Source organism: Elephas maximus, chromosome 2 (assembly GCF_024166365.1).
Source record: "Elephas maximus indicus isolate mEleMax1 chromosome 2, mEleMax1 primary haplotype, whole genome shotgun sequence".
In the NCBI taxonomy this organism is placed as follows: domain Eukaryota; kingdom Metazoa; phylum Chordata; class Mammalia; order Proboscidea; family Elephantidae; genus Elephas; species Elephas maximus.
In genome coordinates this window covers 188913660-188940884 of record NC_064820.1, presented here as the reverse complement: position 1 = coordinate 188940884, position 27225 = coordinate 188913660, and the positions used below count along the sequence as shown (strand labels likewise).

At 45.8% G+C, this 27225-nt stretch overlaps 1 protein-coding gene across 2 annotated transcripts in view; it reads left to right on the top strand.

The window, feature by feature from the left end:
• The first annotated feature begins 473 nt into the window (after positions 1-473).
• Positions 474-27225, top strand: part of LCP2 (lymphocyte cytosolic protein 2) — a 54391-nt gene continuing 27639 nt past the window's right edge. For both annotated transcript variants that reach the window (XM_049874297.1, XM_049874296.1), the window contains exons 1-6: positions 474-787; positions 6565-6627; positions 12517-12563; positions 24463-24528; positions 24949-24980; positions 25664-25701. In XM_049874297.1, coding sequence (XP_049730254.1) covers positions 710-787; positions 6565-6627; positions 12517-12563; positions 24463-24528; positions 24949-24980; positions 25664-25701 — 324 coding nt within the window. In that variant the 5' untranslated portion in view covers positions 474-709. The remainder of the gene's footprint in view (positions 788-6564; positions 6628-12516; positions 12564-24462; positions 24529-24948; positions 24981-25663; positions 25702-27225) is intronic.

The following is a 27225-nucleotide window of genomic DNA, read 5'->3' as shown; positions in this document are numbered from 1 at the left end:
CCAAGTCTCCCAGTGTAGCACCTTGCCAACTCTGGACCCTATTCATTCTCTCACTGAGGATCCTCTCATAATAAGCACGAAGAGGGAGCCGAGGGAGTCCCAATTTTGTCCATTCAATAGGACTGAGGGTGAGAGGGGAAGGTGGTTGGGAAGCATTAAAAGGTCAAGTACCTTCCCCCAGCAGTTCACTGATGTGGTAATTATCTGTATTTTAGGTCAGCCATCAAAACGGATTTTCATCTGCAAAGACCCAGCCTAGCAGGAATGTGGTGTAGACACATGGGTACCAGGAGTTTTAACGGAGAGGTACTTGGGCTCACACTGGAGTTTAAGCCTCCTTCATTTCCTCTGCCCTTATGTAGGGTTGATGGGGCCAGTGGGGAATTACCAGGCCTGTCACTCTCTCTGCATCTCAAGCGCCCAGAACTAGGCTTCCTTGTTTACTTATTTAGAGCCCAGCAGAGGAAGTGGTAAAGGAAACTAGCTGAGTCGGTTTCTGAGAAGAGACCATATTTGTTCGCAGAGGAAGCCGTTGCTTTCTGGGATCTGGTTACAGCCTGAAAGACGTCTGCTCCAATAAGGGTGTTTCAGAAAATACCTGGGAGCTGGAAGAGTCAAAGACACCAGCAAGCTCTGGATTTGGGGTTCTTTGTCCATGGGCGCACCATCTGCGCTCAGCTTGTGAGCTTCCTTCTAGGAGAAAGCAGCTATGGCATTGAAGAATGTACCGTTTCGCTCAGAAGTCCTAGCCTGGGACTCTGACAGCCTTGCAGATTACTTCAAGAAGGTAAGCTTGTTCTTTTAGTGTTGGTAGGGTTGGCAGTGCCTTTGACGGGCTGGTCAGAGGCTAGAAGATGAGTCTGGGCAGAATGTGAAAGGTGTAAAAGATAGAAATGGGACTACCAACCCCGTGGCAACCACGTTCTTCCTTACTGGTTGAGTGAATGTCACGTAGATATACAAAAACCACTGAGTTTTCCTGGGCAATGAGTTCTGGGGAGAAGGGAGGAAAGGCGATCCCTAAAACGAGTGTGTGCTAGGGTCTGAGTTGGGAGCTTTACAGGCATTGTCCCATTTAACACTTACCAGCATTGCTATGGGAAACCCTGGTGGAGTAGTGGTTAAGTGCTACGGCTATTAACCAAAAGGTCAGCAGTTGAAATCCACCAGGCACTCCTTGGAAACTCTATGGGGGCAGTTCTACTCCATCCTATAGGGTCGTTATGGGTCAGAATCGACTTTATGGCACCAGGTTTACCAAGTTTAACATCCCTTCGAGTTGGAATTGACTGGACGGCAACAAGTTTTTTTTTTTTTTTTTTTTTCTGTTGGTAACATCCCGTGAGGAGCCCTGGTGGCACAATGGTTAAGGACTCTGCTGCTAACCAAAAGGTCAGCAGTTCGAATCCACCAGCTGCTTCTTGGAAACCCTATGAGGCAGTTCTACTCTGTCCTACAGGGTCGCTATGAGTCAGAATTGACTCAATGGCAACATGTCTGTTTTTTTTTTTAACATCCTGTGAAGTCAATATTGTCCCCTTGGCTCAGCCACAAGATCAGCTTGGGAAGGTTAAATGGCCTAAAACCCCAGAGACTGTGTGTGACAGAGGGAGGATTAGTGCTTTGCCTGTCTGTGCTCTGAGACTCAGAACTGTTGTGCTAATGAGATCAGTGCTACCTACCAAGCAAAAACAACAACCTACCAGAAGGGAAGAAATGGAGTCATCGGGGTAGGAGAAAGAGAGGACAAGATGGGGGGCATAGAGGACTATGACCAACAATGCTATGCTCATGACTCTGGAAGAAGGGTACTCAAGCCCCTAAGTAGAACAGAGTCTCACTGGAGCTTTATAAGAGTCTTGGGAGGCAGGGCAAAAAATGGGAATTGAGCCCAGTTTACAGCTAGGGAGTCTGAGGCTCCAGAGTAGAAGAGGCCAGGCAGGGTAAGAGGCCAAGATGTGGCAGAGCTGGGACCAGCGTGTTGCTGTCCTGCCCTTCAGCCTTGGGAAAGATGCTCCAGGATCCCCATGCATGGTCATCTGCTGATGGGGACCTCATCTGCCTGGGCAGACCACAAGCTACGGAACTCATTTAGGGACCCTCTATCCCTGTCCAAGGGAGAAGGTATCTTGTGAGGGACATTTGAGCTCTAATACTTGCATCCCTAGAGGCTGGCATCAAATTTAGCTGACACTTCAGATAGGCCTAAAAATAAGGCTTTTTCATCTACTGAAGACCTTAGATGTTGTCATGAATGAATTGTGTCCCCGAAAAAAATCTGTCAACTTGGCTAGGCCATGATTCCCAGTATTGTGTGATCATCCACCATTTTGTCATCCGATGTGATTTTCCTATGTGTTGTAAATCCTACCTCTACGATGTTAATGAAAATCCTGGTGGCATAGTGGTTAGGCATTTGGCTGCTAACCAAAATGTTGGCAGTTTGAATCTACCAGGTGTTCCTTGGAAACCCTATGGGGCAGTTCTACTCTGTCTTGTGACTCGACAGCAATGGGTATGATGTTAATGAAGTGGGATTGTTGTCAGTTATGTTAATGAGGCAAGAAAAACTGGGAGTGAACATCCTTTGAATCTGGGGACCCTGCACTGGGAAGCTCCTGGACAGGGGAAGATTGATGACAAAGACCTTCCCCCAGAGCTGACAGGGAGAGAAAGCCTTCCCCTAGAGCTGACGCCCTGAATTTGAACTTCTAGCCTACTAGGCTGTGAGAGAATAAATTTCTCTTTGTTAAAGCAGTCCACTTGTGGTATTTCTGTTATAGCTGTACTAGATAACTAAGACAGAGGTCATGTAAATCAACTTCCTATTTCTCCTGAGGAAACTGAGACCCAAGGGGTAGAATAGGCTCCCCAGGACACATAGCCAAACCTGGGGTCTACATATTATCAAGGAATCTACAGTCACAATAGTCCTTGCCCAAACAAGAATAAGAGAGTGTGAAATGTGGAATTGGGTGTGTCATGGCAGAGGCACAAGCCACAGGTTGTGCTATTTGCTGCTTTTTGTGCATCTCATTTCTGGCATTTTCCTTCCAAAAGGTCAGAACAAACTTAGGTTTCAGCATTATATATGCAAAGATCACTGATTGGACAGTTGACTTTCAAAGGATGTTTCTGAATGCTCTTCTTAAATGTAGATCAAATAAGTTAGGGTAGCAAAGTGAGATTTTCTAATATGGGATAAAATGGCTTGCAACCTCAAGAAATGAGAAAAGAAGTAAGAATTGGTGAGGGGAAGTCTGGGGACAGATGGAAAGGGACAGACAGGCTCCATCTTGAAGTGTGGGAATGGCAGTGACACGGCCCATCTAACAACAGAACAATCTGTGGGTACAGTTCTTGTCAGTTCAGGGAGATGGAATATAGGTCAGGATGATTCAGGGAGACATCTCTCTGACTGAGTTAAGAGAAGGGAGAATTCGGCTTTTGGAGACCCCAGACCCTGGGACAAATCGACAGCACCTGGACAGGTTCCCCCTTCCAGCACCAAAGAATCAGTGGAGGGATGATGAGACTGAGGGGAATCTATAATCTGGGAAGGCCCAGCCCACCACAGAGTCAGATAGAGACCCTTCAAATCCTGAGCATCTCCATCCCCCAGAGAGAAATCCCAAGTAAACTGACCACTTAGTCATGTTAGTGATCTAATATGCCATTGAAAGGACCCATTGGCAGGTACAATTCCTAAAAAGGCAATGGGGCCGGCCACCTTCCAAGACACCCCACCTCAACTCTGGAGCCAAACCTATCTCAGTGTGAATCCTAGCTCTGCTGCCTGCCAGCTTGGTGACCATCCTTTAGCTATTCCACCTCTCTGTGCCTCAACCTCCTCAACAGTAAGACAGAGATACTAATAGTAACTAGGAGTCCCTGGGTGGTGGAAGACATTAGTGTACTTGGCTGCTAACCAAAAGGTTGGAGGTTCACCTCGGAAGAAAGGCCCGATGATGTACTTGTGAAAAATTAGTCACTGAAAACCCCGTGGAACACAATTCTACTTTGAAACAGGTAGGGTCACCATGAGTCGGAGTCAAGTTGACAGCAACTTGTTGGTTTGGTTAGTAGTAACTAACATCATGGGATTGTTGTGAGGATTAAAGGACATAATGCATGTGAAGCATTCAGCAGAGAGAAGAGTGCCAATTCATATTTGACCCTTTCCTTTTCCTCCTCTAAGTAACTGGACCCGAGCTGGGGAGGCCCGCTCAGGCCAGTGGGTCATTGTGTCTTCTTGTCTCAGATGCTCATATCTTGTCTGCTGCCTGGAATTTAAGCCCCTGAAGACCGAGACCAAGTTTTGTATTTCTTACCCTGTCCAGTTCCTTTTGATCTGGCCGTAGAGTGTCCCTGTGCCCCCACAGTAGAAAGGCATGGATTCAGAACAATGTGTGCTCATCCCAACTGTGTTCCCAACTCACTGTGCAAACTTAGGCAAGTCCCTTCCCCTCTCTGGGCCTCAATCACTTCACCTATGATACCAGGAACTGATCTAGAACAATGCTACCAAAGCTGACTGCTCATAAGGATCCCCCAGGGTGCTTGTTAAAAATATAAATTCTAGGTAGTGTTGATAGTTGTACAGCATGGCAAATGTGATTAATGTCACCGAAATGTACACTTAAGACTGGTTAGGACAGCAAATTTTTGTTATGTATGTTTAACCACACACCAATAAATAAATAAATAAATATAAAAATACAGATTCTAGACCCACAGGTCCACATTCCTGGGTCGGAATCAAACTTCTAGGCCCCAGTCTACAGGACTGTCTGTCAGTCCAGAGTCAAACACATCACCTTGTATAACCAGAGATTCATCTGAGAATGATGGTGTGAAAATGATGAGTTAAAGGCAGTTGAACATTCCAAGAACTGCTTACACCATGTTGCATGCAGATAAAAGCCATGCCCATGGTTCCCCGGAGACCCTGGCTGGTGGAAGCAGTTAAAGCACTCAGCTGCTAACCAGAAGGTTGGAGGTTCAAGCCCACCCAGAGGCTCCTCAGAAGGAAGGCCTAGTGATCTACTTTCAAAAAATCAGCCACTGAAAACCCTATGGAGCACAGTTCTACTCTGACACCCATGGGGTCGCCGTGAGTTGTAGTCGACTTGACAGCTAGTGGTATGGTTCCTCAGATGCTGCTTGCTTTCAACATTGGCCTCTAAATCAGCTTTCTGAGGATGATATTCTTCCCTCCTTTGCAGGCTAAGAGGTTACAACAGTTGCATTTACTTTTTATATTTGTCGGCTGTAAGAGAAGAACGTGATTCTAATTTTTCTCCCAAAGAAGGCTGCCATAAACTCGGAGGCCCACACTGTGGGGAGAACCCAGAACTCTCAAGCACAGATATTTAGCCTTAAATATTCTAACCCAAAACATCAAATTCAGAGAGATTTTAAAATGTGAATGCTTATGCTCTTGAGGACAAGAGGAAATGAACACCTCATATGATTATCAACTAGTGTGACCCTTTAGGAAAGCACCAAGACCCTCAAAATGCTCATTCCTATTGATTGGCTAGCACTAGTCTAAGAATCTGCCTCCAATAATGTATCTTACACAGAGAGAGTAAACAAAAACTGCATGCAAGAGAATGTCCTTGATGTTTTATATCTTGATCTAGAGGATGTATTGAGCTGTATGCTTAAATTTGCTGATTTCACTTACTGTATGTGAGTTATTATGCTACTGAAAAAAGGAACTATCATAACAGAGACATTAGAGCCTTGTTCTGGACACGGATTGTCACCTCTTCCATTTACTAGACATGGAACCTCATGCAGGTCATTCAGCTCTCTGTACCTTGGATTCCTCATCTGTAAAATGTGGGGAATAAAAGATTTAAAATGAGTTTAAATACTTAGAACAGTGCCTGCCATGTAGCAAGTGCTCAATAATTATCAGTAATTTTTATTACCATTTTTAGAACAGAAAATTTTGGAAAACAACCTAAATGTTCAGCAGTAAGGGAATAATTAAATAACATTATAGGCATTAAAATAAGGTTTAAAATAAGTTTGTAATCATACAAAGCAATGCTTATATGATCATTTTAAGCAATTTTAAGAGAAAACAGGCTAACAAGATCGAATATAAACGATAACCTCGATTACGTTTAGAAATATGCTTAGAAAAAGCATTGAAGAAAACGCACTGTAGTGTTCGCCAAGGTTGTCCTTGGGCAGTGAGACCATGAATAGTATACAGTTTCTTCTTTCAGCTCCTCTCAGGAGCTTATGGCTCTTATATAATCAGTGAGGTCCCTTTATCTAGCCCTTTGAAAGCTTGAAGGCAGCCTCTTTCTGTAGGGGCTTATACTGGGGCAATTTCTCCATTTCAGGCATCCCCAAAGGGGTAGTGAAAGCAGGGCTGAGGGCTGAGGTGGGTGGGGATGGGTGCCTCTGTTAGACAGTGGAGCGAAGGGGAGAGTCTGGCTAGCCACAAGTACCACAAATTGCTAAGCTTCTGGGGGCAGGCAAGGGAGGGGAGCCAATGGGGTGAGTCTCTCTGCCATTGACAACATCTTCCCGTTCTCTTTGCAGCTGAACTACAAAGACTGTGAAAAGGCAGTGAAGAAGTACCACATTGATGGGCCACGGTTTCTGGTAAGTTCTGACCAGTCAAAGATATTGAAACCACAAATATTCTGTGCTTTTCCCAATGACTACTAGGCCAGCTGGTCCACCCTGTCCCTGGGGCTGCCTGGGGTCAATGTTTGTCTTCAGGACCCCCACACAGCTCTTTGTCCTCTTCAGAGGTTTGACAGGAGCCTCTTTCTCACCACGTCTCAGAATCCTTCTGTGAAGCGCCCTTTTCAGCTCTTGCACTGACGTTGAGGTATGCTCTAAAGTCAAAGTAAAAGGAAGAATCCAAGGATAATGACAAAAAACCTTGAAAATTTATTCAAAGGCCGGTCATACTTTCAGAAGCCCAAGGGGAAAAAAAGACCATCTGGGGGAACATGATATTTTCCTCTCTGTCTTTCACTCTAAAGTACATACTCAATGAGCATAATAAAGGGTAGATTCAGCCTTTTTGTTTCTATTCTTTTCCTTTTCTCTCTACCAAATTCACATAGTTTGTTTTGTGTCAGTTTAATGTACCTGTTATGGCTCTCTACACTTTATCAGGTAGAAGGTCAGTGAAAAAAAGAAAGGCCCTCAACGAGACGGATTGACACAGTGGCTGTAATGGTGGGTTCAAGCTTAACAGCAATTGTGAGGATAGTGTAGGACCAGGCGGTGTTTTGTTCTGTCGTGCATAGGGTCATTATGAGTCAGAACCAACCTACGACAGCACCACACTTTATTATATTTCAAAAAGTTTTAAGATGCAGCTGTATATTAAGGATCAAGCCATTAAAGGGGAAAGGATGCAGCTCTCATGGAGGAAATAAAGGCACTGGATAGTGGTTGGGGAGGTTGTCTGAGCACTTCCCCGAAAAGATAACTTTGCAAATGGATAAGAGAGGCCCTGACTACACCAATTCATTCCTTCTAGACACTTGTTTCGCCTTTTAAAAAAAAGAAGTTAGGAACAAAACTTCAAGGGTCTCCTGAGGCAGATGTTCTCAATATGGATTCCGAGTGAGGAGGGCAAGCTAGTCTGTGACTCCCTGTAAGACTTAGTCAGTAAGGGAGCTTGGCCATGAGACTTCAGCATTAGAAAGGCTAGAGAGGTCAGGTACTCCTGCTTTCTACTCAGGACACCCGTACTGCCATTAACATCTGCTTGAACTCTTCAGAGATGGTGAGTTCACCGACAGTTATCTGCTCCTTTCTAGGAAGTGCTGAAATCTCATGCTGAGACCAAATTTATGTTCCTATTGGTCTGAGTTTCACTTTTAGGTGCCATGTAAGACATGTCTCTTACTATACCATTTAAATCATTCATTCGTTCACCCATCCATTCACTCAGCAAGCATCTCCTGAGTTCCTCTTACATACTAGGCCATGCTGGGTATGGGGCACATGCTGGTGATAGAGAGAGGATTTAATATATGATTCTTGCCTTCCAGAATCTTGTTTTATAGCAGATAGCTATCTTCAGGAAGCCCTCCAGTCACCTCATTTGCAGATGAGGAAATCAATAGACAGAGGTGTGATGTGACTCACTCCAAATCACACACCTACTAATTGGACTGAAGCATATATTCAATTTAGTCTAACACTGTATGAGCCTTAACAGTTCTATTTGTACTGAGCTATTGAATTCCTGGAGTTATAACGTTGTTGTTGCTGGTCTTACAAATTACTGCTAAACCTTTATTCTGATACCTTTAGCACTGAGGACAGACTTTGTATGTCTGAGTGGAAAGGAACTATGACATCTTTAGGGCTGGTCCTGGTGGCGGCCTGATGCCCTGTGCCTGCCATCACAGCAACAGGCCTTTCCGGCTCTGTGGTTGCCCTGTACACTCCCTGTGCTCGTCTCAAGCCATCTCCTTGGTTGGGAGATAGTATCTGAGCAGCTGTGTCTCCTCTGTCTAATCTCTGAGACCATCAGTCCCTCAGAGGATGCAGCATATTCTGCTCATTTCCTGTGGAGAAGGAGGAAGTGGAAAGAGGAGTGATAGGAGGCAGGAGAGCAGGGAGCAGAACCTGGTACCTGCCCCAGCAACTGGGGTGCACAAAGGCAGCTTCAGCTGAGTTTCTCCTACCCCGTCCCTCACAGGCACCCTGGGTGCAATTTGAGACTCAGGTGTGAGCTCTAAATTCTTGTCTATAAAATCCAGGGCCATCCTACTATTGAAGGCAGAGTGGAAGGTCCTGGTTCTTTCTTCCTTTCTTCCTTCATTTTTCCCTTCCCTTTGCTCCTCTTCCTCTCTCCCACATTTTTTTCTCCCTCCCTCCATCTCTCCTTCCCTCCCTTTTCTCCTTTTCTCCCTGCCTTTCCTCCTTCCCTCTTCCCTTTCTTCCTCCTTCTCTACCTCCCTCCCTTCCTCCCTCCCTTCCTCCCTTCTTTCCTTCCATTCTTCCTTCTTTTTTTTCTTTCTTCTTGCCTTTGTTTCTTCTCCATAGTAGCAGTTAGCATGTCCCTTTGAAGAGGTAGGAATCTCTTTTGCTGCCATTTTTCTCCAGTGGGAATGACAGCAATTTGTCTAGTGGGGGTGGGGGTGCTATGCTTCAGAAGGTGAAAGAAAAGGAGGAAATATGCTTGGAACCTGATTCAGTTAGGATGGCATATGGCTGCAAGTAACGGAAAACTGACCGCAGTGGTTTTACCAAAGAAAGGTTTATCTTTCTCAAGAAATGAGAAATCTGCTGGACACCCAGGGCTGGGGCACTGTTCAAGGAAGTCATCAAGAACACAGGCTCCTTCTAATACATGTAAAAGCCTGTGGTTTCTCCCTTATGTTTGCATGTTTGATATGCTCCCTCTAGGGCTCCCATCTGCCTCACAGGCAGGAAGAGGTGGGGCAAGAGGTAAAAGTTACACTATGAGTCTCTCCCTGTTTTTGTTTGTTTTGTTTTTCTGACGTCTAGTAACTTTTCCAGAAGCTCCACTCAGCAGACTTCAGGCTATGTCTCACTGGCCGCAACCGAAGTCAGGTGTCCTCTGCCAGCTACAAGGATGTCTAGGAAGTTAAATATTTAAACTGAGCACATCGCTGCCCTGAAAAAATTCCAGGTCCTGTCAGGAAGGACCTGGTGACCCCACATGTGTCAGAGTAGAGCTGTGCTCCATGGTGTTTTCAGTGGTTTATATTTCAGAAGGAGATCACTAGGCCTTTGTTTTCTTCTGAGTACCTCTGGGTGCACTCGAACTTCCAACTTTTCAGCTAGCAGCTGAGAGTATAAACCAAGTGCACCATACATGGTATTGTCTGAGTTGGGGTCAATGCCATAGCAACCGGTACTGGTCATGAAGGAAGAAATGAGAATGGACCTTCTGTCAGCCCGCAGCAGTGCCACCCACACTGCCTCTTTAGACGGGGTCCTATCTGCAGCTTTTCCTCTCTCTTTTCACCCCTTCAGGACACCCTCAGCGTAGAATCATACTCCAGCCAATGCCACAAATCTAACTCTCAAATGACTGTACAAGTAACCTGGAGCTTCCTAAAGGTTTTTGAAGTGGGGGAGGAAGGGTTATATCACATAGCAAAACCGTCCCCCCAAAAAATTCTATTTAAACATCTTTCATTTTCCCTCAAAATTTCTATCCCTGTTATAAAAGATTTCTTTCTTTCCTAACACCCTGCTCCTCTGTTTCTCAGTCATGTTCCTTTCTACCTTCCCCTCCATACTCTTCCTGAAATACCCTCAGTTTATATTCTTCATTCAGCAAAACAGGAACCAGGCTGACTTCACAGCAGGCAGCTACCATCCTTTTCACCGCCCCCAGGAGGTCCTCAATTCATCCTACACACACTGGATGAGAGTCAGTGCCTTGCCTGAGATCCAGGTGCTTGTGGAGGAAGGAGATGCTGCTGTTCAATGAGTTAAAAAACGAAACAACCAAAAAAGTTAAGAAGCTTGACCACAAAGCCTGATTCTCTTGGGTCTCTTGGCAGACTCCCTTCACCCACCAAACCTTACCTCAGGTGGACTGGTAAGCTGGCTGGGTCGGAAATTGCTCCTAAAAGCTGGATCAGATGAGCCCAATAAGCATATTGCTATGTCCCCGGAGAAGGACATCATGCTTGGTAGAGGGTCAAAGAAAAAGAGGAAGACCCTCAACAAGGTGGACTGACACAATGGCTGCAACAATGGGCTCAAGCATAACAATGATTGTGAGGGTGGTACTGGATCAGGCGGGCAGTGTTTTGTTCTGTTGTACATAGGGTTGCTATGAGTTGGATCCAACTCTAAGGTACCTAACAATAACATGATGGCCCAGGAGTCCCTCTTTGGTGCAAACTGTTAGTGCTCTTGGCTGCTAGCTCAAAGGTTGGAGGCTTGAGTCCACCCAGAGGTGCCTTGAAAAAATAGCCTTTGTAATCTGCTTCCAAAAAATCAGCCATTTAAAACCCCGTGGAGCACAATTCTACTCTGACACACATGGGATCACTATGAGTCAAAGTTAACTCAATAGCAGCTAGTTTAGTTTTAATTTTATGATGCCCCAGTTCCATCCTCTAAGGCAGCTGAGCACCAAATGAAAGGTACCAGCTCTTCCCAACAAGCAGCAGCAACCTCACAGGCAATGCCCAGCCTAGAGGGATAGAAGAGGCAGAAAACATCCCTACCTCCAGAACCAGTCAGAGTTCCAGCTGCTCCCTGCCCCCTGGTAGTAATTTTCCCCCAACTCCCCCATTTCTCAATCACATACTAGGTGCCAGGCATTGTGCTAAGCACATTACATCTATTGTCTTACTCCTCACAACCCTGAAAGGTATGTATGTATTATTATGATCCCCACTTTACAGATACAAAAACTGAGGCTCAGAGAAGTTAAGTCTGTTCCCAAACTGAGACAGCTGCTAAGTGAAGGAACCAGGATTCAAACTCCTGCTGTCTGACGGTGGAGCAAACACCCTGACCATCCAGCCATCTGGCCTTAATCAGAATGTAATGGAGCCACCAGCAGATCTTTCTTTGCTTGAAACTTGGTCCCCTTTATTGGCTCGTCATTGATTCCATAGAAAGTACGCCCATCCTCTTTTCTGTTCTCAGTATCAGCACCCCTGCCTCTCTTCTGTCTTCAAGATGCCTTCTTCTTTCACTCTTCCCACCCTCCTCACAAACCAGTGTGGACCACTGGGACCCTCAATGAGCTCTGACATGGAAGAAGAGGGGCTTGCAGGAAGAAATAGACTGTGGATGCTACAGAACAGGGCTCCAGTCCCAGCTCCATGTAGCAGTTTCCTTAACATCCCCAAGTCCCAGCTTGGTGCTCACCTATGAAATGGGAACGCTGATGGTTCCTACAGCATAGAGTTCATCTGAAGATTAAAGAAGGTACCATAAGGCAGAGGCCCACAGTCGGTTCACCGAAATGAGTTGGAAAGCCCCTTTATTACATTCGCACATCTAGAGAATCTTACCAATAAACCTGGTGAATGAGGCTTTTGGGGTGTGATGGTGGTAATAAAAGGGTCGGGTCCCTTCTCTAGGCTGGCTTCTCTACAACTGGTTTGAATGGAGATTAAAAGGACTGAAGTCTAGAGTAAGAGCCTGGGGAAGAGGTTGCAAGATGGGCAAACTCATTCCCGAAAACAAGTTTTATTTGGTCTTCTACAGATTTAGCCCTTATCCTATTCGTTTGTTTAAAGTAAAATTACTGGTCAGTATTTAGAACTTAGGAAATTCTGCATAAAAAATCCTGATTTTGAAAATCTTTTCTTTTCTTTTTGGCGGTGGGAGGATGATCCAGCAATACCAGGCCTATTGGCTCTTATGCAATACCTAGAAGCTTTGGGTGAGGAGGGGACATACTCTACAGTTTGCCACAGTCCCTATCACTTCCTATTGTCTCATACCTTACTTTATTCACCTGGAAAAGAGCCCTTCTTATGGGTTGTAACCTGCCTGCCATGTGTGTCTTTGTTTCAGGCCCTGACAGAAAATGACATCCAAAAGTTCCCCAAGCTCCGCGTGCCGTAAGTACTGACCCCTTGGGTGGTTTGGGGAATAGAAGCTAGAATGGGGGTACTTCAGGGGGAGCTGAGACAGTTAACTATCACTGTTACTTTGAGACAGGAAAGTGAGTAGGAAGGGTGAGCCCAAAGACAAGTATGAGGGGAGAGCTAATGTGTTGAGTTGGAGAAAAGAAGTGACTGATCCAGCCCAGCTTGTCTGTTGGATGCTCTTGCCAAAGACACACCTGACTCTGAATCATGTTTTCATTTCTCTCTTCTTGATGGGGTGGCTTGGGCCTGTGAAAATAGTGCCAGAGTCAAAAGACCTAAGTTTCATCATGGCGTCACCACTGACTCAGCCATTGCTTGTGTTATGACAGAGTTTCCAGCTTTGTAAAATGAGACGGTTGCACCAGATGAAGGATAGCAATGGTCATCATTTTGTCTGTCAAAACTGACTACCTAGAAATGGCAGCCAAGGGTGTTATGTTGAGAAAAATTCTGAGGAAAGGGAGCTGTGACTAATTACTGATGTCTGCCATGGGTGCTAAAAGGGAAGTTGCAGCATGCAGATTGTGCTATGTGTTTTTCTTCCCTTTAGTAAAGTTCTCACATACTCAAATGCCTGAAGGGGCCAGGCACGTGATATAAATGTGTAAAATGAGCCAAGTCAAAAAATCACAAAGGCCTATCAATTTATTTTACTACCATTGACTAAAACATGGGTATTAAGAAATATTTCTTTACTAAAACGATAGCGTAATTATGATGATAAAAGTTAACTTACAAAAAGCTTCATTGTTGGTGAAACAACAGGGAGTGGTGAGGATTGTGGCAAATCAGAAATCATATGCCCCTTCCAAAAGAGCAGCAGTCAATGTGGACCCAATTATGCTCAATCTTGGAATTGACCAAGAGTAGCTGAAATATGAGCTTTATGTGATATATCTCAATTCTTAAATGTTGGCTCAAATATTTTTAAACATTATGAAAGCCAAAGTAGACATTTTTATGGGCCAGATATCTTCTGAGTGTTACCAGTTTGACACCTTTACTTTGGACATTCTCTGAACTACCTTCTCTTGCTCTAAGGGTCTCAGAGCTCATAATGATAAAAAGGAAGTTGGTCAATAGAGTAGGTGGTTGGGAGTTCTCATGAATAGGTAGGACTTCCAGAGTAGCTTAAAAAAAAAACGTAAAAAAAACATAACTCATTGCCATCGAGAGCCAATTCTGACTAATAAAGAACCTATGGGACAGAGTAGAATTGCCCCATAGGCTTTCTAAGGAGCGGCTCGTGGATTTGAACTGCTGACCTTTTGGTTAGCAGCTGGATGCTTAACTACTGAGCCACCAGGGCTCCCAGTGTAACTTAATTAAGGAAAATAGTTTTAACGTGATTATCAGGGTTTTTTTGTCTGGAACCACCAATTGCCATTGAGTCAATCCCGGCTCGTGGCAATCCCTTGTGTAGCAGAGTAGAACTGTGCTTCATAGAATTTTCGATGATTTTTTTTCAAGTAGATTGCCAAAGGCACCTCTGAGTGGACTGGAACCTCCAATCTTGCCATTAGCAGCCCAGTGTGTTAACCATTTGCATCACCCAAGGACTCCCTTGTCTGGAAGGGTAAAGATAGAAAGGAATAAAGATTTGCCTTTGGCAACTGCCTGTCCCTAAGAACAAGTGTCATTAGGGACCAGCCACATTTCAAGGACTCAGTAACTGCATATGGTTAATGACTACTCTACTGGAGAGTGTAGACACAGAACGTTTCTGTCATTGCAGAAATGTGATGCTCCAGAGAAAGACTGTAGTTCTATGTAAATGAAAGACCTTAAACAGGAGTCAAACTGGTGGCTGGAGGACCTGAGCCAGCCTGCAGGCATGTTTGATGTGGCTCACGTGGTGTTTTAAAATCAAGAAATGTCCCACAAATCTAGCTTGTCTGGGGAGGGAAAAAAAAAAAAAATAGAAGATGTGGTAATCCAGGACCCGTATTTTACTGTGGCAACTGTCAGCTGGATCCAAGTGTCTACTACCTCCTTTAGATGGCGTTTGTACTCCGCAGTTCACCATGGTCTCCATCACTCCCTAAGGAATTATTCTAAGGAGTAGCAACAACATAACAGTGCTTTGATACAGGAGTGTACAATTTCATTGGGAGTAGGAAGGCAGGCATACCTAACTTTGCCCCCAGGACATTCAGGGAAAACTTCTGAGAGGAGGGAACCCTAAATTCAGTCTTGAAATATGTAAGGAATGGTCAGATGAAGAATTGATTGCTTGAATTGAAGGAAATTCTAGTAATGGGAAACATATTGTGTAAAATATGTGGAAATACAAGTGGGTCAGAATGCTAGGGCGTATGCAGTGGGGAGTAGGAAGCAAAGAGGCTAGAATGACTGGGGGAAGGTGCAATTTGTAAAACTCTTTGAGGGCCATTCAAGGGGTCTGAGATGCTAGAGAAGTGAGCCCAACAGAGAGAACATTGAGGTCCAAATTGTCTCTTGGATTTCTCCACTGCAATGTGAAAAATAGAAGCCCTGGTGGCACAATGGTTAAATGCTTGGCAGCTAACTAAAAGATGGTGGCTCAAACTCACCAGCAGCTCTGGTGAAAAAAGACCTGGCAATCTGCTTCCGTAACAATTATAGCCTTAGAAACCCTACGAGGCAGTTCTACTCTGTTCTATAGGATCACTATGAGTCAGAATTGACTTGAAGACACAGAACAACAACACGTAAAAGGTGGTTAAAAGAGGGCCCAGCTGGAGGCACGGACACAGTTAGGACAGTAGAAATGACCCCACTTACAGAAGATAGCAGCCCCACCTAGGACTGTGGCTGTGAAGATGGGCAATTTAATCAGTATGGGCAGACAGAGATAGAGAAGGGACTTTCCACTTGGGGGATTCTTTTTAATTTTAAGACTGAGCTCTGCCTGGAGAAGGAGTGAGGTTAGTTAGGCCACTTAGAAGTAAGTAAAAAATAAAACTTTTATTTTTTACTTAGAAGTAGAAGGAGTATTATAAACACTCATGTTGCAAGTGGAATGGAGAAATGTAATATTTCTTTAGCTGTATGAAAAATGAAACAAAAACTTGGCCTATGGCACCCCATATAAGCCATGACCATAGGGGAGACATCAAGAGAAGATCCAGGTTGCCTTAAGTGACTCCAAGAGTTATCATCCTTCTTGACAGACATTTATAAGTATCAATTTCAGCTCTATTTCTAATAAAGTGTATGACCTGGGACAAGCCCCTCAGTTTCCTAATCCATAAATTAAAGTAATGGGTTAGAAGGACTGTGTAGACTCATCTAGTTTTTTGTGTCTGTTTTTTCTCCTTTTTTTTTTTTTTTTTTTTATTGTGGTAAAAATATAACAAAGCACCTGCTATTTCAACATGTTTTACACAAGCAATTCAGTGACATTAATTACATTCATTGCGTGGTACGGCAATCACTACTATCTGTTTTTCCATATTTTTCCATCATTCTTAACAGAAACTCAGTGTCAGCTAGTTTTAAAGACCATTGTTCTAGGGTGAACAGGCAGACAGGGGAGCTTAGTGAGTGGAAGCACAGGCCCCTGGGGTCCGCAGCCTACTTGAAACTCAATTTTTCCACTCACTAGCTATGAGACCATGGACAAGTTATTTCAGTTCTCTGAGCCGCAGCTTCCTCATCTGTAAAATGGGGATATTCACTGGACCTAACTCAGACAGTGGGAAAATTAAAGAAAATAATGGAAATAACAATATACACTGAGCAAGTTTTAGCTATTCTTACTATTTTGTGCAAAATCCTGATTAGCACAATTTCAAGTTTTTACTAATTATTCTATCCTGCTCGAGAGAGGGAGAAGATTGAAGAATAAAAAGAACATGGGCTTTAGGGTCAGAGAGATCCAGGTTCTAAAGCTGGCTCTGCCTCTACCAGCTATGGGACCTGGGGAAAGCCACTTCAACAGTCTGAGCCTCAGTTTCCTCATCTATAGAATGGTTAAGAGCTCTCAGGCTGTGGTGGGCACTAAATGCAGCAGCCCACACAAATTGCCTGGTGCAGTCCTCGAAGCCTACATATACATAGCCAATACACATTCATCCCATCCCTTTGTACATAGGTTGGTTTCTCTTGATCATTACTCTAAAGGCTATTATTTAAAAAAAAAATTGTGTTTCTACACAGCAGACCAAAACAAGATTACTGTCTTCCAAATGTCTCTACTTCCTTCCTTGATGTTGAAAAAAAAAAAAACAGTATTAAATAGATTTCATGAGAAGGTAGATTCTGGTGAAGAAGGCTTTCTCTGTCTACAGATGCGGTCACTGTCTCAAAAAAAAAAAAAAAACCAAACCCAGTGCCGTCAAGTCGATTCCTACTCATAGCAACCCTATAAGACAGAGTAGAACTGCCCCATAGAGTTTCCAAGGAGCACCTGGCGGATTTGAACTGCCAACCCTTTGGTTAGCAGCCGTAGCACTTAACCACTACCACTACACCACCAGGGTTTCCATGGACACACTTTATCCAGCATATGGCCCCAGTGCTGTAACGGTGGAGGGTTTTTATATAAAAGACTGAAGCCTCCCTTTATAGGACCTAGCTTAAAACCCATGGTACAGCTGAGAATGATCAGGTTAAACGGGTAGAATACATCTTAAAAATTTTGACACCTTTTTGGAGTAGATAAAAGAAGAACGTGTTTTTTCTACTTAAATCTGTAGTGTAATTTAAAAAAAATGAAAAGGGTGACAGCGGTAATGGTGTGGGCACAGACAAGTGCTGGCTGTTTCTCTTTATATTATTAATTCTCATTGTGCCCATGACCAATAGTGGAATTAGCCGGGAAAATCTAAGATCCAATTATAGAAGTAACTCGTTTCCTTAGGATTGGATTAACCGTGTATCAGCCGCTTTTTATGCCTCTGGGCCTCAGAAGTAAGGTTATTTCGGTTCTAATGAATTTAACATCAAGCTGGGTTTCTTTTGAAATGTGTGAAGCTCAGCAGACCAGAGATGAAGCCTCATTGTTGTGTATGTTGAGCATTCTATTAGGTGATGCTTCCTGGATATGTTAGTTCTGTCAACTTTTGCCTTTTTCCCCCTTTATTTCTGTGAGATAAGGCTTGCAAGCATGATTATGGCTTTCCCATGTGATGGTTAGGGAGCCCTGATGGGTATGTTTAGGTTTTTTTTCTGTGTCATATTTGGAAAACCAGAGGCACTCCTCCAAGGCCGCATGGTTGGTAAGTGACAGAAAAGACACACATGCAGGTTTACAAGCTCCAAAGGCCAGGAGCTTTCCAGGATAACAAGTGGGGAGGCTTATACATGACAAGTGAGATCTGGGGGATGAGCATGATAAACAATCATTTACTAAGGCCGGTAATAACGGATTCCTGTGCCACAACTCAAAGAGGAAGAGGGGGATAGCCCAAGAATTAAGAATCTCTTTCTTGGTGTAGTATTAAACCCAAAACCAGTTGCCATTGCCTCACCTGACTCATGGTGACCCCGCGTGTGTTGAAGAGCTGTGCTCCATAGGGTTTTCAATGGCTGATTTTTCAAAAGTAGATCACCAGGCTTTTCTTTTGAGGCAACTCTGGGTGAACTTGAACCACCAAACTGAGGTATCTGCAAAAGGTCAGTGGGGTGGGGGACACGGGTGAGAAGTGAGGAGACCACACTATGCCCTCAAATTATCTCCCACCCACACGTGGTTCTCTACAGAGGCCTTAAGATGTCAGAGCAAAACCCCTTTTTAAGTGGTAAGACCTACATCATGGCTTCGCTCTGACTTCTCACACGACAAAGACAGAACTGTGGAAGGCTTGGCGTTTGATTCGAGGTGGCTGATCTTTAAAGGTGGGACACTTTGTTCCTTTAAAGAGCATAAAATGCAGAGAGAGAGAAAGAAAATGTGTGTTGAGGGCAATGGGGGAAAGAATGTTAGAAGAGAGAAAGGCTTGGAGACAGGGGACAGCAAGTCAGCAGGAGAGAATGGGGTTTAGGCAAACACAGACTCTGCCCAGGGCCTGGGGACATGTCGTCCTGGGAGGGGCCAGCAGGCAGCCTGTCCTCTGTGTCAAGTGAGGAAGTCTCCTCTTGTGGGAGGTTGTGTGGGAGGGAGAGGAAGAAAGCTGGTCTCAAGCTCTTACTATGGGAGCCATGGTAAGAAACATGCTTTACACTGAAAGCCAGCGCACACCTCCACAGGCAAATATATATGTATAGAAGATGAGATGAAAAACAAAGGAATATGTAGAATCATCACGATGTAATACCCACCCTTTCTGTGTGCTCTGTGGTCTGACATTTTCTGTTTCCTTCCTCCCTCTCTCCTTCCGTCCTTTTTTTTTTTACCCCTTGTATGACCAGCAAAGTGGATTTCAAGACTCACAATTGGGCCTATGCTCACAGTTCGTAAAGCACTGGCCTAGAGGTGGGGCTGTTGAAAGGGAGACCTGGGCCTCCTGGGAAAATCCTAGAGGACGTGCCCCTCACCCTCCTCCACTCCTCCACCTCACCTCGGCCCCCTCATAATTACAGAGTTCCTCTTCCTTTCCCTCCTCCTGCTCCTCTTCTTTCTCTTTCTTCCCTCCTTTTCCTTCTCCATCTTCTCTTCCTCCTTCTCCTCCTTCTTCTCCTTCTACAGTTTCACCAGTGTCTGAGAATAACAGGTTTTACTTCACAGACTTTCCCAATCCTAAGAATCACCGAGGGGGCTGGTTGATGCTACTGATTCCCAGGACACTCCTGTGGAGATTCTGAGAGGTTAAATCAAGGGTGAGCCTGGTGACATGGTGATCCTCATGGTTGGATCCACCGTTCTTATTTTCCCGAAGAGGAATCCTGACTTCAAGGAGGGCAAATGCCTTGTCCAGGGTCACACAGTGGCAGAGGCATATCTAGGGACAGTAACGCCTATTGCGAGCACTGAAATTGCGCCCCTGCAGGGGCGTGGCGAGGGTAATGAGCATCCAGTGGCAACCTCTAGGTTTTGTCCCCACCACTGCCCAGTCTCAAGATGAATAGATGTTGATGGTGGTGAGGCATCAGCAGACACACCTTCCCACCTCTTGTCCAGCTACCTCAGTCAGGCACCTTTCATGTTTGTGGCGCCTCGGAGTGTCATTCCACACCTCATCTGGCCCCACCTTGGACTTCCACCTGGGGACAAATGCTCCCCTCTTGCCCCCACCCCCGCTATGCCTCTGTGTCTACTGTACTTGAGGAAGGACATGGGGCGATACCAGGTGTCTTAGTCATCTAGTGCTGCTATAACAGAATACCACATAAGTGAAATTTATTTTCTCACAGTCTAGTAGGTTACAAGTCCAAATTCAGGGTGACAGCTCCAGGGGATGGTTTTATCTGTCAGCTCTGGAGGAAGGTCCTTGTCCTTAATCTTCCTCTGGTCGAGGAGTTTCTCAGGTGCAGGGTCCCCAGGTCCAAAGGATGCACTCCGCTCCCAGTGCTGCTTTCTTGGTGGTATGAGTTCCCCAATGCTCTGCTTGCTTCCCTTTCCTTTTATCTCTTGTGAGATAAAAGGAGATACAGGCCACACCCCAGGAAAACTCCCTTTACCTTGGATCAGGAAGGTGACCTGAGTAAGGGCGGTTGTGTTACAATCCCACCCTAATCCTCTTTAACACAAAATTACAACAGCAAAATGGAGGACAACCACACAACACTGGGAACCACTGCCTAACCAAGTTGTCACATATTTTGGAAAGGGGGGAACAATTCAATCCAAGACACTAGGTTAATAGAAACTGCTCAGTGGTGTTACCTTTCGAGTGGTGCTACATTTCGAGTGGTGCCCAGGGCATGTGCCACACCTGCCATGCTTTAGGTGTACCTCTGCCAGTGGGTACCACCCTTGGGGCAGGACGTGTGGTTAGATTCAGGACAGGGGCCCTCTCTCTGTGACCGCAGGCTCTGGGCACAGTGTATCACTAAGATAGGCCTTAGCCTGGCTCTAGTCACACAGCAAGTGGGGATGGATGCCTTTGGGCTGGAACCCAGGCCATCTTAGGACCCCCCCTTCCTGTAATAGCTTGACTTCCTCTTGGAGGATTCAGTCCCATTTCCCAAGCCAGCTCATCCCTAAAACAAGGAAAAACAGAGAGAGCTACTGTCTACCAGCTGCCCAGCCCCCTCTGCCTCTTTCCCTGGTCCTGAGCAACGCCTGGGGTTTGTGGGGAGGAGGGGAAATGAGTCACCTCTAGCCACTCACTGTCACTTGGTCCAGGGGGAGGGGGCAACTTTGGAGGTTTGCACATAGAGGGAGCAACCACCTCCTTGCCCTGCCTACCAGCACGCCACCCTGTGCCCACTTAGGTCCAGCAGAGGTCACGGCTGGCTTGGAGGGGTTCTCTGAAGCCCACCAATGCAGGAGGGCCCCAGAGCCTGTCTTGCTGCAGGTTGACTTCCAGGCTCTGTCCTCTCTCTCAGTCTTTGTGCTGCTTCTCTGGTGGGGGCTGCGGTTTGGCATTTCCTTCCTTACCTAGTTAGAGCCCCAGCAGCCTGCAGCCTGCAGCCTGGCTGCTACAGATACTTGTAAGAAAAGGCAGTGCAGAGAGCAGGATCCAGAGCAGCACTGTGAGCAGTCAGAGCCCAGCCAAGCTGTGTGGGTGGCGGCTTCAAGGTGATGCTCAGCCCATCTCCTTAAGTCATTGCTGAAATGTCAGCTCCTCAACGAGGCTGACCCTGATCACTCTATTTTAGTGCTCTACCTGTGCGCTCCTCAGCCCCTACCTGGCTGGCCTCCCCACCATCCTGTGTCCGTATGCAGTAATCCAAACCAAACCAAACCCATTGCCTGTTGAGTACATTCTGACTCATCGTGACCCTGTAAGGCTGAGTAGAACTGCCCCATGGAGTTTCCAAGGCTGTAATCTTTACAGAAATAGGCTGCCACATCTTTCTCCCCCAGAGCAGCTGGTGGGTTCCAACTGCTGACTTTTTGGTTGGCAGCTGAGTCCTTAACCACTGTGCCACCGTTCTGTTGCTTTTGAGTAGATTCTGACTCATAGTGACTCTATAGGACAGAGCAGAACTGCCCCATAGGGTTTCCAAGGAGTAGCTGGTGGATTCGAATACCAACCTTTTGGTTAGCAGCAGTAGCTCTCAACCACTGCACCATCAGGGCTCCACTGTGGCCCCAGGGCCCCTTATATATGCAGTAAACCAAAACCAAACCAAACCCATTGCTGTCGAGTTGCTTCCGACTCATATCGACCCTATAGGACAGAGTAGAACTACTCCCATAGGGTTTCCAGGGAGTGGCTGGTGGATCCAAACTGCTGACCTTTTGGTTAACAGCTGAAAGCTTAACCACTGTGCCACCAGGGCCCCTCACATATGCAGTACTCACTTATAATTTTGTTTCTTTCAGTGTTCACTGTTTCTTGTCTGTCTCTCCACACTGGTGTGTGAACTCCTTGAGGGCGGAGATCTTTGTCTGTTTTGTTCACTGATGTACCTGTAGAGTGCCTGGCACTTGTCGTTAGCTGCTGTAAAGTCAGCTCCCAACTTAGAGTGACCTCACGCACGTTGGAACGGAGCACTGTCTGGTCCTGCACCATCCCCATGATTGGCTGCAGATTGGGCCATTGTGATCCCTAGGTTTCATTGGTTAATTTTCAGAAGTAGATCACAGGCCTTTCTTCCCTGTCTGTCTTAGTCTGGAAGCTCTGCTAAAACATGTTCAACATCCTAGTAACACGTCAACCTCCTCTAACAGATGGGTGGTGGCTGCACACGAGGTGCATTGGCTGGGAATTGAACGCGGGTCTCCCTCATGGAAGGCAGTACCACTGAACTGCCACTGCCCCACCCGGCGCTTGGAATGCCCCTGTGAATACTGTTGAAATACAAGTGGCAGGATGCAGCTCTTCTATCTATGTTTACGGGAACCCCCTGGCAGCTCAGTAGGAGCCCTTCAATCTGGCATGTCAGAAGAGGGAGGTGAGGGATTCTGCAGCATCTTCTCAAAAAAATCAGTTCAAAGGAAACAACGAAACATGTCACAAGCCTTCCGATGGCGTGTTGGGGTGGGAATGAAATCCCAACAATAAAGTCATTACAGAGGATTAAACACTACCCTCTCTCTTCCCCTGTCTTCTTAAGTTCCTCATGTGTTTATCAAAATGCATTTAATTTGTCATTCTCATTAGGTGGGAGGGTTCCTAGCAGCAGTTTTCTGGGAGCTTGTGGAAGGAAAGAGAGAAGTGGTGGTAGTAAGGGCCACCTTTGCTAACTTAGCAATTGTGTTTTGACTAAACTTGTTACGCTGAGAGGGTCACTTAAACAGAAGGAGTGTAGATCATAGGTTATTCTTATAGATGAGCCAAGAACTCAGCAAGGAACAAGGTCCACTCCCAAGTAGGCTGCAGCATAGTGGGAATTAACACAAAGAAGTGGCATGTTGAAAAGTGTGCTGGCCTGGACACTAGGGAGCCTGACTTCTGGGGCTGATGCGTGCTGTGGGGACAGGCAGCCCTCCTCATGTACTCTCTTTGTGACATTGGGAAGTCCCTTGTCTGAGCCTCTATCACCCTCATTTCTAAAATAAAGTTGGACTAGAAAATCTCGAAGATTCCCCCAGCTGACCCCAATATCTAGGAAACACTGAGTCTGTTTACCAGTGAGGGCCCCTTTGGTCTCAGCAGAGGATCCTAAGGGAAGGTGTAGTCTCATGTCCTGGAGGATGAAAGACCAGGATGGATGCTTGCTTTAGGTGTGCTTGAGGTACAGTCCTGACATGGAAGCCCTCCACGTCCTAGGGTTTTATATATATATATATATATATATATATATATATATATATATATATATATATATATATATATATATATATAAAACCATTTGCTGTTGAGCCGACTTGACTCATGGAAACCCTGTGTATGTCAAAGTAGAACTGTGTTCCAATGAGTTTTCAATGGCTTGATTTTTCAGAAGTAGATAACCAGGCCTTTCTTTTGAGGTGCCTCTGGGTGGACTCAAATCTCCGACCTTTCGGTTAGTGGCCAAGCACGTTATCCTTGGCAACAACCAGGGACTCTCTCTCTAAATGTGTGCATGTGCACATGTGTGTTTGTGTGTATGCATGTGTGTGTGAATGTGCATGCATACATGCGTGTGTGTGCGCGTGTGTGTGTGTGTGTGTATTCCAGTACCTAAAGGCTAGAAGTGTCTTTAAGGGGCCTGGCCAAGGATGGCCTCAGGGGTTGGTAGTTCAGGGAGGCTCTATTGTGCAGACTTTGCCTGTGTACAAATGCCTCTCCAGCCTTTACAAGGATCCTTGGCACTGAGCAGGAAGCATGGAAGCAAGAATGGAAGGAGATAACAGGCTTTTGATGAGAATTATGCAATGAGTAGCTGATTCCTCCCAGTCTAGGAGGTGGTTTGAGGTTCTCTGGAAGCAAGACACTGCCACAAGAAGGCTAAACCAGGAGTCAGGGACCACAGCCCCAGAAATTCCACAATGAAATATAGAGCTGTAGTGTCCTAAGGCTACAGAATTTTGGAGAAGGTGGAAGCCAACAAGACTTCACAGGGGGCCTTAAAGACTGAGCCAGACAGACACAGATCAGCAAAGATCACCAGGGGCACTGGGATGAGCAAGGTCTGGCAGGCGCAATTCTGTGACAAGTTCGGGGAAGAAGTGAGGGGCAGAGGGCCCATGGAGGGGAAGGAAGCTGGACTGGCTGGAGCCCACAGGAGGAGAGGAAGAGGCTGGCCAAAGTTGATCCAGAAGCTATGTCAAATGTCCTGTGATGCCCTGAGGTCACACATATCAGGGAACTTCAGGGCTCAGAGCAAAGCCTGGGCAGGGGGAAGAGACAATGGTTTTGTCTCATCATCTGTGGTGTCGTCTGTGACCCCATCATGTTCTTCTATCTTGTAGGATTCTCAGTAAGTTAAGTCAAGAAATCAACAAGAATGAAGAGAGGAGGAGCATCTTCACGCGCAAGTGAGTGGGGCAAAGGGGCCCATGTTGGCTATAATGAAACTCAAAAGAATATTCAAACCCAAATCAAAGAGATTATTTTTGTCCTGGGCTTTGACCTGTAGTGGTCCTCTCAGTCCCGGGGCCTTTAAGCTGGTGCTTACTGAGAGGGCAGGTCCCTCTCCTTGCCCTATGTCCTGCTCCAGCCCCAGGACAGCAGGAGAACTTCCCCCAGCGCATCAGGCAATCACGAGCTCCCAGTCACACCACCAATGTGGCTAGGGTGGTTTCTAGAATTCTGGGGCAGCCTGGCCCCTGTTGCCAAGTAACAAGGACACAGGTAGGCAGTAAGACAAACCTTCCTCTCAAAGAGCTGGATGGAGGAAAGAGGAAGGACCTCCTTAAATAAATAGGCCATTAACGCAATGCTGTTTGCCTTCACAGACCCCAAGTCCAGCGGTTTCCTGAAGAGACAGGTAAAGGTCTCAAGGTTGAGAGATGATTGCTGTAGAATGTGACAGGCACTTCCGCTCTTCTGTCTTCTGGTTTCTGGGGCTCCTGGGGTGTCAGGCAGGTGGCCTTACTCTATTTCCTGTCAGCTAGTTCTTATCCAGAAGAGGATTGGGGCTCAGAATGAGGGTAGAAGGGATGCCACCTTGCAGGGCACCTGGCTTAAGGCCACTACTCAGCTGGGACCCTCTGCAGAGACCACTGAGGAATTCTGAGAGGTTTGTTTGGCAATACAGGAAGGGCTTAGCCATTGATTCAGCTCCTGAGCTAAGCCAGTCCCCCTGCTTTGGGGTTTTCAAACAGTTTTTCCCTGGCAAATAACACATAGTATCAAAAACGCAGATTATTCTTCAGCTCCAACCAATTCTGCTGAATCCAAAGCTCTAGAGATGGGGCTGGAGGTTTCTGTATGTTTTAAAGCAGCTCTTGGGTGGGTTTTATGAATGTGAAATGTTGAGAACAACTGCCTTCAGCTTCTAGCTTCTTGGATAGAAATTCTAGAGCTGATTTCAAGTTGTTAACCCCCCGGTGTGTAGAAGGTAGGATGAGGCCTGGGATGGGGCAGTAGGTGCAGGAGAGCCTCCGATGGAGTTGCTTCCCTTCTAGTGGCTTCTTTTGGTACTGATGATGGTGTCGTTTCCTCCCACAGAAAGCCACGAAGAAGACAATGGGGGCTGGTCATCCTTTGTGAGTATGGTGTAGGGTGCACTTCCACCTTTGCAGCAGTTTACAGAGAACCTTTTTAACAAGGAACAAACAAATGCCCAAAGCAGAAAGGCCTCTAATAAAATCCCAGGACACCTGCCCAGGGGTTGGGAAAATTTTCCTGTAAGATGCCAGATAGCAAATATTTTCAGCCTTGGGAGCCATGTGGTCTTTGCTTTTTAGCACCAAAGACAATGTGCAAATGAATCGTGTGGCTGTGTGCCAAAAAAGTTTCCTTTACAAAGCAGATGGAGGGCTGGACTTGGCCGGTAGGCTGCAGTTTGCTGACCCATCAACCAGTACTCATCATTACCATCCTAACAACATAGCCTTCCCCCACCCCATCTCCCGAAAGGGGCCCTCCCCTAGAAAGGTACAGTAACGTGGCGTTTCTCATGCATCTAAACCACCATCACCGGTACCAGGGGAAAGGGATTTCAGACCAGTAGCCCTGAAAAGACCTCAAGGAAGGTACAGTGCAGTTATTTTTGCAGTTGAGGCGGTCACAGTGACCGCAATTTGACTCTGGTGAATGCAGTGTGTCTTCTCCCCAGAAAACCACAGATACGGTCACCACACATGATGTTAGACTCAGGCTAAACCAGTTGTTGCTCAGTTGATTCCAACTCATGGCAACCCCATGGTGTCAGAGTAGAATTATGCTCCACAGGGTTTTCAATGGCTAATTCTCTGGAAGTAGATCTCTAGGCCTTTCTTTTGAAGCACCACTGGGTAGACTTGAACCTCCAACCTTTCCATTAGCAGCCGAGCATGTTAACTGGTTATACCACCCAGGGACTCTAGACTCAGGCTAGATTTCTATTCTGGATCAAAGTCCAGTCTGTTCATTTTACAAATGAAGCAACTGAGCCCCCAGGAGAACACGACTTATGTGACACAGCTGTACGGCTAGTTAAAGACAGTCCGAGGACTCAGGTGGCTGACTCTCAGTTGAGTGGTCTTCTGGTAAGCAGCTGCCTCTTGCTGCGTTATAAAGCAGGTCAAAACACCCCAGTTCTTACCAGGATTCTACTAAAAGAGAGGATTTCCATTGCAAAAGCGTCAGCTAAGTCTAGGCTTTCTACATAGAAACAAAAGGATATGACAGGTTTATTGTGTATGCGAGGATAAATGGGCCAGAGCTCCCCCCAGATTTCTACACTTTCACATAGAAGCTGCATCTTTGCCCTGCTTGCCTGAGGCATGACTCCTCTATCTGACCCATAAAGCAGGGGGCTTCCATGAGCTGGGGGCCACAAAGCTCTAAAGCTTCATTATGTGTCCAGCACTGCACAGGGGACTACAAGGTGGGGAATGGAGATAAAGGACCTGATCCTGTGAACATTCTTCAGTATGGACAACCATAATATGGAAGAATATGATTGGGAACGAAAAGTGCTTAAAAATATAGGAGACAATGGATTAGGAGAAAATCATTGTTCTAGAAGCAGAGAGGAAAGGTCCAGAATGTAAAGAAAGGCTTATGGGGTAAGTCCTGGTCAGGAA